Genomic DNA, 11242 nt, shown 5'->3' on the forward strand with positions numbered 1-11242 from the left:
GCTTCCTGACCTGCATACAAATTTCTCAAGAGGCAGATCAGGTGGTCTGGTATTCCCATCTCTTGAAGAATTGATCCACACAGTCAAAGGCTTTGGCATAGTCAAGAAAGCAGAAATAGATGTTTTTATGGAACTCTCTTGCTTTTTCCATCATCCAGCGGATGTTGGCAATTTGATCTCTGGTTCCTCTGCCTTTTCTAAAACCAGCTTGAACATCTGGAAGTTCACGGTTCACATATTGCTGAAGCCTGGCTTGGAGAATTTTGAGCATTACTTTACTAGCGTGTGAGATGAGTGCAATTGTGCAGTAGTTTGAGCATTCTTTGGCATTGGCTTTCTTTGGGATTGGAATGAAAACTGACCTTTTCCAGTCCTGTGGCCACTGCTGAGTTTTCCAGATTTGCTGGCATATTGAGTGCAGCACTTTAACAGCATCATCTTTCAGGATTTGAAATAGCTCAACTGAAATTCCCTCACCTCCACTAGCTTTGTTCGTAGTGATGCTTTCTAAGGCCCGCTTGACTTCACATTCCAGGATGTCTTGCTCTAGGTCAGTGATCACACCATCGTGATTCTCTGGGTCATAAAGATCTTTTTTTATAGTTCTTCTGTGTATTGTTGCCACCTTTCTTAATATCTTCTGCTTCTGTTAGGTCCATACCATTCTGTACTTTATTGTGCCCATCTTTGCATGAAATGTTCCTTTAGTATCTCTGATTTTCTTGAAGAGATCTCTAGTCTTTCCCGTTCTATTGTTTTCCTCTATTTCTTTGCACTGATCACTGAGGAAGGCTCTCTAATCTCTATTCTTTGGAACTCTGCATTGAAATGGGTATATCTTTCCTTTTCTCCTTTGCCTTTGCTTCTCTTCTTTTCTTAGCTATTTGTAAGGCTTTCTCAGACAACCATTTTGCCTTTTTGCATTTCTTTTTCTTGGGGATGGTCTTGATCATTGTGTCCTGTACAATGTCACGAACGTCTGTCCATAGTTCTTCAGGCACTCTGAATATAAATATAAATAATTTGATAAATATAAATATTTTTAAAACAAAGTTTAAAATATGAACTTTAAAGAATTATTAATTCAGTAGAAACTTGAGGACATTTAATGTACTTAACGTAACGAATTAACTGTAAAACCTGGATTATCTGCCCTCTAGCATAAATACGTTCCAGTGGGATATTTAACTTGACTGTCTAACCTTAGTAGATACTAAATTAAGTACTTTCCATCTTCCAAAAAGTAATAATTTTAATCTTTCCTCAACTGTAACTGTATATAAAGGAAACAGATCTTTTAGAGTATTCTGGTTATCTGTTTATGTTAATTGGTTAGAGGCACTGTTGCCATAAGTCACTTTCTCAGATGAAGTCAACAGACTATAGTTGAAGAGGAGGTTGGAATTTGGGCCTCTTGTTTGAAACTGTGTATAAGGAACACTGTATATCAGAAAGTGAGCAAAAGAGGAATTCATATTTTACCATTGATCATTTGGCCCCTTCTCGTATGTGTTTTTATGGGATGTTCACTGCTTTCAAATAGTAATATCCTTTTTATCTTCAGGCTTCCTCCATGTTCTGTCATTAAAATCATTAAAGGCATTTCATACTATTCAAATATCCAGCACTAGATTAGCTAAATTCCCCTCTTTAGGGATGTAACTTAGTGAATATATAAGTACAATATTTCATAGATTCTGAAGCATGCATATTTTCTTCATATTGTAACGTTTCTTACAGTTGATGGCATCTTATACTGGCAATGCTTTTTCTTTCTTAAATATTAGTATGTCTTATAATAAATAGGTGGTATCTTTGGCTGAACCTAGAGATCACCATACTAAGTGAAGTAAATCAGACATAAAGACAAATATCATATGAGATCACTTATATGTGAAATCTAAAATATAATACAAATGGACGTATTTACTAAACAGAAACAAACTCACAGACATAGGAAACGAATTTACGGTTGCCAAAGGGGGAAAGAGGGAAGGGGTAGATGGAGGAGTGTGGGATTAACAGATAAACACTACTATATATAAAACAGATAAACAGCAGAGATTTACTGTATAGCACAAGGAACTATATTCAATATCCTATAATAAACTTTAATGGAAAAAATATGAAAAATATATATATATTTACACACACATATATTAACTGAACCACTTTGGTGTACACCTGAAACTAACAGTATTGTAAACCAACTATAGTTTAATCTTTTTTAAAAAAGAAATAGATGCTCTTAAATTCAATGAAATTCTGTAATAATAAAAAGACAGTATATCTAATCTAGATAAAAGCCCTCCTTTCATAGATAAAAGGAATAGATATTAAAGCATATGAATTCTAGTAATCATTTGTGGTGACCTTTGGCATAATAGGATTCTATCATGCTAGAAACTGAATACTTAAGTGACTTCTCAACTTTTCACATGTAGCGTTTCTTCTTTGATGTCTCCTTTCACAATTAGAAAATCAAGGAGGGCAGAAGAAGAACAACTGTAAATCTTCTTTGCTGTGCATTTTTCATCACCAGAGAGGGGTTTTGCTCTAGCAGCATATACTGGGAATGTAAAGGTTCCATTCCCTCCATAGTATTAGGAATGTAAGAAGCTGTTCAGCCTATTTGCTAAATCACTGTACAAAACCACAAACTTGAATACTAATGTTATAGAGTCATATTTCAATGGGGATAAAACAGAGCCATCATAACTTTAGGGGAAAAAATAATACTTTACATCTTTTTATATCTGGTCATGCAAACTAAAGTTGAATTTTTTAAACTCAGTAAAGGAGACATACTAAAATGATCTTAAGACCACAAAAAATGAACATGAGGTTGTTTTTCCACCAGCATGGGTACCTGTCAGTGTACCACACAAAAATCCTGTCTCAATACATTATCTGTTGACGTAAGGTTTCAGGCTTAAGGGCTAAAAGAGAAAATTAACCCATCTTTATTTTAGTCACTTAATAAAAAAACAGGCTACTTCATATTGTGAGCAAGGGTTAATATTAGCATCAGACTCAAAGGGTTAATATTAGCATTTAACAGTGGTGAGAACTGACTTGAAAAAAAAAACCCAAAGTCTAGTATTCCTTAAATAGTTTTATTTCACCATATCATAATGATATGCCAGGGACATTCATATAATGGATTGCTTATATGTTCTATGTTAACTCTGAAAAGATTCTAAGAATCATTACACAATGACAAATGGCTGGTAGAAACAGAATTTTAAACATTAGTAAAACTTATTTTTAATGCTTTTCCACAAAGAAGATATTGCATTTTAGCTATTATTGATATACTGTATTTTTATATTAAATGTGTGTTTGTATATGAACCCATATAGAACCTTTAACAGAATTGTAACCTAGAAAAGTATTTTTTAACTATATACTTTAACATCTAGGAAGGAAGTCTCTTCAAAAAATATTGAAAATAAAATCTCTTCAAATAACACTAAAAATAGAATATCTTCAAAGAGTATTTCAAACAAACAAATAGAAACAAATCTACAATCTAAGCTATGGTCATCTTCCTTCTTAAAAGCAAGCACAGGTAATAACATTTATTTTATTTGAGTAACCGTAGCTTCTATTTCAGCCTTCCTTCTTTAGGACCTTTGGGATGTTGACAACTTGTAAGTCTGGGGCAAGTCTTAGGAATCAGTAATTTTTCAAACTCATGTATGGGATGATTCTGATATGCAGTCAGGTGTGACCCAGGGGTGTATATTACATAAAATGATAACTATAAAATATTAAAGTTTAGAATGGATTGAAATACCTATGAAAGCAATAACAAGTTCCGGTCATTCAACAGTAGTTTACTGAGTGCCAGACACTTGTTTAGAAGCTGTGGGTACAACAGTTATCAAATAGGAAAGACACTTGCCCCTATAAGGTTCACATAGGTAGCCAACTATTAAATAATAATAATACAAACAAGACAAAGACAGGTCGGGCTGGGCACTGTAACATAAATGGCAGCGGGAGGACTACCTTCCATCTGGGGATCAGGGAGCCTCTCATGATCCTCAGTGTTTGTGAATTCAATGAGTCCCTGTGACATCACATGAAGTTCTTAATTCCCTATTATGACCACCTCTGATGACACCAGCGTGTTGAGTCCGTGAATTGGCTGGGTACACGCTGTAAGGTTAGAGTGATTGTGAGCCGACGGAGACTGTAAAGGAAACAGGTAGATGGCCTGAATAGCCCAGGCATCACACTCTGGGTATCTCTTTTGAGGACGTTATCTTTTGCTTAGAATGAGGAGTTTTCCCAACTTTTTCTTTGGAGAGGGGAAAGCCTGATTTTTCTTAACATTGTCTTCTGTCAACCTTTCCTGGATTTCCTTATTTTCTTCCAAGATCAGTGTTTCTACATGTTTAAAGTAGCTCATGGCCACACTCCCATCAAAGAAGACATCTCACAAGACTTCCCACACACTCAGAATTCTAAAAGCAGGGGATGATGTAGCACAAGTTCAGGTTGAAACTGTGAAATTCATCTACAGAGCAAAAGAGTTGGCAAGCTCAATAGTGTTTCCCAAAGAGATAATTTTAGGAAACACAGGGTAAACTTTTTACAATAGTAGTATATTTTAATGTGTATTAGAAAAAAATAAGAACGTGGTTAAGGATGTGGACTCTGGAGCCAAACTGACTCCCAGATCTACCTTAATTAGTGGTGTTAAGTTGGGTGAGTTATTTAACCTGTCTCCTGTCTCTCAGTTTCATCTACAAATGGGATAAAAACAGTACACACCTCATTGAGATGTTGACAGAATTATATAATTTAATATGTAGTATTCAGAAGAGTACTGATATAATATTTGCTGTGATTGTTATGTCTTTTATTAATACCTCTGTCAATTTGGGGTACATTTGTAAAATTTTTTATTTGCTTGTTATCTTTTGGTCATACTGCATGACATGTAGGATCTTAGTTTTCTGACCAGGGTTCCAGCCTGTGCCCTCTGCATTGGCAGTATGGAATCTTAACCACTGAACAGCCAGGGAAGTTCCCCCGATAATTGTTATGATCTAGCAAAATTTCTAAGTTAAAAAGGTCGATTAAAAAAAGATACTAAGTAAATAGTATAGCTTACTTTCATATGGCAAAATGGATACAGTGTTATAAGAATTACTAAAATTTGCAAAACGTCTGCCATGGAGATTTTACCTCTTAAATATTTCTCTAATATCTCTCCTCCTTTATCCCTGTTTTAACAGTGTACTATCAACCATCTTTTTCACCTGGACTTTTTAAAAAATGTTTTCTTTTCAAATATTTCAACTTATAGAAAATGAGCAAAAACAGTATATGCTATGCTAAGTCACTTCAGTCGTGTCCAACTCTATGCGACCCCATAGACGGCAGCCCACCAGGCTCCCCCGTCCCTGGGATTCTCCAGGCAAGAACACTGGAGTGGGTTGCCATTTCCTTCTCCAGTGCATGAAAGTGAAAAGTGAAAGTGAAGTCGCTCAGCCGGGTTCGACTCTTAGCAACCCCATGGATTGCAGCCTAACAGGCTCCTCCGTCCATGGGATTTTCCAGGCAAGAGTACTGGAGTGGGGTGCCATTGCCTTCTCCAGAAATAGTATAAGTACTCCAGTAACCCTTCATATACAAGCAACTGTTGATTTAAAGGGTAGAGATCTCATGATCCTTTACCCTAAGTCAACATGTATTTTCTAAGAAAAAGCACAATTTAATTAGTTAATGAACTTCAGGAAACAGATTTTCTTCTTAACCAATATGTAAGATTGTCTCCCCAGTTTAGATGAAGAGCAAGACATACACACTTATATACACAACCATCGTGTCCGTTTTTGGCTTTTGTTCCTGAGAATAATATTTTCTAGTTTTTGCTGTCTTTTGGCATATTTATAGTCAAACAGCAAGTGCTATTGTGAGTTGTCAGTGAATGCAGTCTAAAACCTGCTTAGAAAATTCCCATTATTAGAATTCATTTAGAGCTGGTTTTTAACCGCCCGTAGGGCCTCTGAATGCAAAATAAGGAAACAAAGTAAGAGGTGGGAATCCGCAAGTTTCCTCTTCCACAGTTTTATTCAGTAAAGTTACTGCTGTGAATCTATACCGAATCCTGGAATCTTCAAACATCTCTGACACCTATAAGCCTTGAGAAAATGTGAAGGTGTTTCATTTTGTCACAGCCTTTCTGAGGGTTATGACAGAAGACTGAAAGATGTTATGGTTTCCCCATCTCACTCCCCTTCCAGAATGTTACCTGGACTTTTTAAAGGTGGTTGTTTTTTTTTTCCTAGCCACCTCTCCCTCTGCTCTTTTTGTCTTTATTTTTTTGGTCTGCCCCCAAATACAGTTTCTACCCTGCCCTCCAAGAGTTCTAGAAATTAAAAATTGATCATACTTGTTTCCCTACTTAAACCTTTTATGACTAGCCCCTTCATTCTTAAAGTTCTAATTCCAAGACTACTCGCCCGCAAGAATCTATTATCCAGCTTGTACCCCTCTGGCCACATCTGTCACCATTTCAGCCTCAACTTTGACCCATAATAAACACATCAAAGTGTTGCTCTGCACGCATTCTTTTTGTACTGGTTCATGCTGTCCTCTCTCCTTGGAAAAACTGATCCATTCAGACCAGAATGGGTCTCTGCTCTCTTCCTGTGTTCTCTCATGTACCTGGTATACATCTTTATCACTGGACTGCCATATAGTTTTACAGTTATCCATTATGTTTCTGACTCCCCAGTTAGAGTGTGAGTGAGTACCCTGAGATCAGTGACTGTCCATTTTAGTGTTCGTGGGGCTCAGTATAGTGCCACACATTGAATGGGTAGTCAAAGTAGTGTTTATGTTTTATTTTTCAGTCATCTATGACTTGACATTAAGAAAAACCATTAATAATGTTATATAACCTCTGGTCATATCTAGAATACTTCACATATATCTAATTAGTGTGTGTATGTGTGTGTGTCCAGGGAGAGGGACAATTTTATTCTCAAGTATCTGCACAGTGACTATCTGCCTAAGAAGAATTACTTTTCAGCCTCTCTAGTCTTACTTTTAGTCTTTATTTTACATTTATATTCCTATAAGAACAATTTAAGAAATATATTTCTATGGATAAAAGAGAATTAATTTTTTCTTGAAATTATATTCTTTATAAACAAAACTGTTTCCATTTATTACAGTTTCAATCACCAAACAATTAACATTAACATCAGCTCAGTATTATCAGTTTGTATTTTTTCCTCTTTCACTCAGCAGTTTTATTACCTTTTTTTGGGAAATGGAAATCAGGTAAGTTTATTGCAGTGCTGTTTAGTCATGAAAAAAAAAAGTCCAGGACAGGAGAACACATGGTAACATGAGCACCTGCTACATTGTAATTTAGGAGTGACCATTATAAATTCATGAATACGTTGCAATATTTACTAAATTATGTATATTGTTTTAGGTGAAATGAGCAAAAATGTAGTCATTGCAGAGCAGGAGAAAAATAATGAACATTGCCCTGAGGATATCAATGATAAGTTATCTGAATCAACAGATGATGATGGTGAGGATACCAGTGATGAAGATAAGGAGGAAGACAGCAACCCGAATAAGGATACTCATGCCCCGTTAGAGTTAATGACAGAAGTAAGTTTTGCTTCTATAACTCAAAAATATTAAAGTAGCTAAATAGTATATAGCCTTGAAGACTAAAAAAATAGTTAAAATATCCTTGCCCACACACAGATGCTTACCTGGTTACTCATCTTTGTTACTATGATGAGGGTAGAGATGAGAGAATATTCTGGCAGTGACTCAGATTATTCTGGTAAAGTCAGAAACAGGAATAAGAGAAGTTTCGGCATAAAACTCTTCAAGGACCTCTTTTAGAAAAACTTTCTACTTACTGGGTACCATGCTAGTTACTTGGGATATTTAGAGATAGATAAGAAAGACATGTCTTTACCCTTGAGAACTAACAAACACTTATTATGTTATCTAATGCAATTTATAATATTGCCAGTAGAAATGTTCATAAAATTATCTGGGAACAGGGAGGATAAAGGGACTAATTGAGAAATGAAGCAGGAGAAACAAGGAGGTAAAGGAAGGATTAAGAGGAAGAGACAAGAATGGAATCTTAGAAACTTAAAGGAAGAGGGACATGTAGGAACTCATTTGGTAAACAAAATGGCACTCCTGGCGTAGGAAATAGCACTGGATGTGTGTATCACACACATACCGAGGGTGTAAGAAGGGAGAGGGAGTGGAGGGAGATGGACTTAACCAAGTGTAACAACAGAGAAGAAACCATGAACTTGAACACATAGCCTTAGAAATTTCTCAAAATACATAGGGAAAAAAAGGAACATCAGAGACTTTGGGGAGACTGTTGGGTGGTCTAACACATGTATAATTATAGCCCAGATAAGCGAGGGACCCACTATGTACAAGTAAAACATGTGACAATGATAATACAAAGGATGAGAAGGGGGGAAGTGAAAATGCACTGTTATGAAGTTCTTACTGTATACATGAAGTTGTGTGATATTAATAAAAGTTAGACTGATACCACAACATGTGAGTAAAACTGTCTTGTTCTCCATAGAATTATCAGTAAACATTTGTGAGCAATTTTTACATGTGACGTTTCAGGCCTCCATGCTTTTGCTGTTTCCTATGTTTTGCCAATGCTGTTTCCTATGCCAGGATTGCCTTCTTGATTTGTTTACCAAATGAATTCCTACATGTTAGCCTAGTGTACATGCAAATGGTTCAGAATGTCACATACAAGCAAGAACAGTCCCCCAAGTGTACTGTTCTTTTTTTAATAAAAGCTATCCAAATAATAATGGAAGATTAGTCAATTGTGGAGCCTAAGTAAGTAAAAAATATGTAATAATGTTTAATTCCATGGGGAGAGGATGATCATGATATGTGGTATATTTTTTTTAAAGTTACTGAATAATCTTAGTTTTTGTAAGTATATATGCGTTCCTTTATGGAAAAAAAAAACTAAAATGATGTACATGGAGATGTTTAAAACGAACATCTCTGTAGGCTTCCCTGGTGGCTCAGTGATAAGGAAGCCACCTGCTATTGCAGGAGACACAGGTTCAGTCCCTGGTCCAGGAAGACCCCACATGCCATAGAGCAACTAAGCCTGTGCCCCACAGCTATTGAGCCTGTGCTCTAGAGTCCATGGGCCGCAATTACTTAGCCCACACGCCACAACTACTGAAGCCTGCGCTCTCTAGAGCCTGTGACCAGCCAACAAGAGGAGCGATCGCAATGAGAAGCCTGCACACTGCAGCTAGACAGTAGCCTCCATTCACTACAACCAGAGAAAAGCTCGTGGAGCAACAAAGACCCAGCACAGCCCCAAAAATAACTAAAATTATCTAGAAAAAAATTCTCTGGATGGTAAAAATACAGATGCTGTTTAACTGGGGACAGGATGTGTTTATTTAGCATTTTAAATTTCCTACATACAACAAATGGACCTATTTGCAGGGCAGGAATAGAGACGCAGATGCAGAGAATGGACATGTGGGCACAGGGTGAGGAAAGAGGGTTGGGATGAATTGGGAGGCTGGAATTGACATGTACATACTACCACGCATGAGATAGATGGCTAGTGGGAACCTACTGTATACCACACAGAGCTCAGCTTGGTGCTCTATGGTGACCTAGAGGGATGGGATGAAGAGGTGGAGGGAGGTCCAAGAGGAAGAGGACATATGTATACCTATAACTGATTCGGTTTGTTGTATAGCAGAAATTAACATTGTAAAGCAACTATACCCCAATTAATAAGGAAAAAATTTATAACACATAGAAAAATATGTGTTACAAAAACAGAAATACAGACCAATGGAATGAGATAGAGATTCCAGAGATAAACACACACACACCTATGGGTACCTTATTTTTGACAAAGGAGGCAAGAATATACAATGTGGCAAAAACAGCCTCTTCAATAAGTGGTGCTGGGAAAACTGGACAGCTCCATGCAAAAGAATGAAATTACATCACTACCAAACGCCATACACAAAGATAAACTCAAAATGGGTTAGACCTAAATGTAAGACCAGAAACTATTAAACTGTTAGAGAAGAACATAGGCAGACACTCAATGAACATAGAACAAAGAACATAGAACACTCAATGACATAAAGCAAGATCTTCTATGACCCACCTTCTAGAGTAATGGAAATAAAAACAAAAATAAACAAGTGGAACCTAATTAAACTTAAAAGCTTTTGCACAGCAAAGGAAACCACAAACAAGGTGAAAAGACAACCCTCAGAATGGGAGAAAATGCTAGCAAGGGAAACAACTGATAAAGAATTAATTTCCAAAATATATAAGCAGCTTATACAACTCAATACCAGAAAAGCAAACAACCAAAGTGGGAAAGGGACCCAAAGAGACATTTCTCCAAAGAAGATATACAGATGGCTAACAAGCACATGAAAAGATGCTCAACATCACTCATTATCAGAGAAATCAAAATCAAAACTACAGTGAGAACCTACCTCACGCCAGTCAGAATGGCCATCATCAAAAAAGTCTACAAATAATAAATGCTGGAGAGGGTGTGGAGAAAAGGGAACACTCTTGCATTGCTGGTGGGAATGTAAACTGATACAGCCACTATGGAAGACGGTATGGAGAGACTCCTTAAAAAAGCTGGGAATAAAACCACCGTATGACCCAGCAATCCCACTCCTAGGCTTATACCTTGAGGAAATAAAAACTGAAAAAGACACATGTACCCCAGTGTTCACTGCAGCACTATTTACAGTAGCTAGAACATGGAAGCAACCTAGATGTCCATCAGCAGATGAATGGATAATGAAGCTGTGGTACATACACACAATGGAATACTACTCAGCCATAAAAAGGACACATTTGAATATGTTCTAATGAGGTGGACAAAACTAGAGCCCGTTATACAGAGTGAAGAAGTCAGAGAAATATAAATATCGTATACTGACACATACATATGGAATCTGAAGAGATGGCACTGATGAATTTATTTTCAGGGTAGCAGTGGAGAAATAGAGAACAGACCTATGGACAAGGTGGGAGGAGAGGAGGGCGAAGGGGAGATGTATTGAGAGAGTAACATAGAAATGTACAATACTATATGTAAAACAGATAGCCAATGGGAATTTGCTCTATGACTCAGGAAACTCAAACAGGGGCTCTGTGACAGGCTGAAGGGTGGGGTAGGGAG

At 36.9% G+C, this 11242-nt stretch overlaps 1 protein-coding gene across 6 annotated transcripts in view; it reads left to right on the forward strand.

The window, feature by feature from the left end:
* The window catches only part of ERICH2 (glutamate-rich 2), a 34468-nt gene that overhangs the window by 14382 nt on the left and 8844 nt on the right, over positions 1 to 11242 (forward strand). For 5 of the 6 annotated variants that reach the window (XM_010843795.1, XM_010843798.1, XM_010843794.1 and 2 more), the window contains one exon: positions 7463 to 7647. In XM_010843795.1, coding sequence (XP_010842097.1) covers positions 7463 to 7647 — 185 coding nt within the window. The remainder of the gene's footprint in view (positions 1 to 7462; positions 7648 to 11242) is intronic. The other variant, XM_010843800.1, reaches the window with a different exon arrangement.

This window comes from Bison bison, unplaced genomic scaffold, assembly GCF_000754665.1.
Source record: "Bison bison bison isolate TAMUID 2011002044 unplaced genomic scaffold, Bison_UMD1.0 scf7180017864190, whole genome shotgun sequence".
NCBI classification, from domain to species: Eukaryota; Metazoa; Chordata; class Mammalia; order Artiodactyla; family Bovidae; genus Bison; species Bison bison.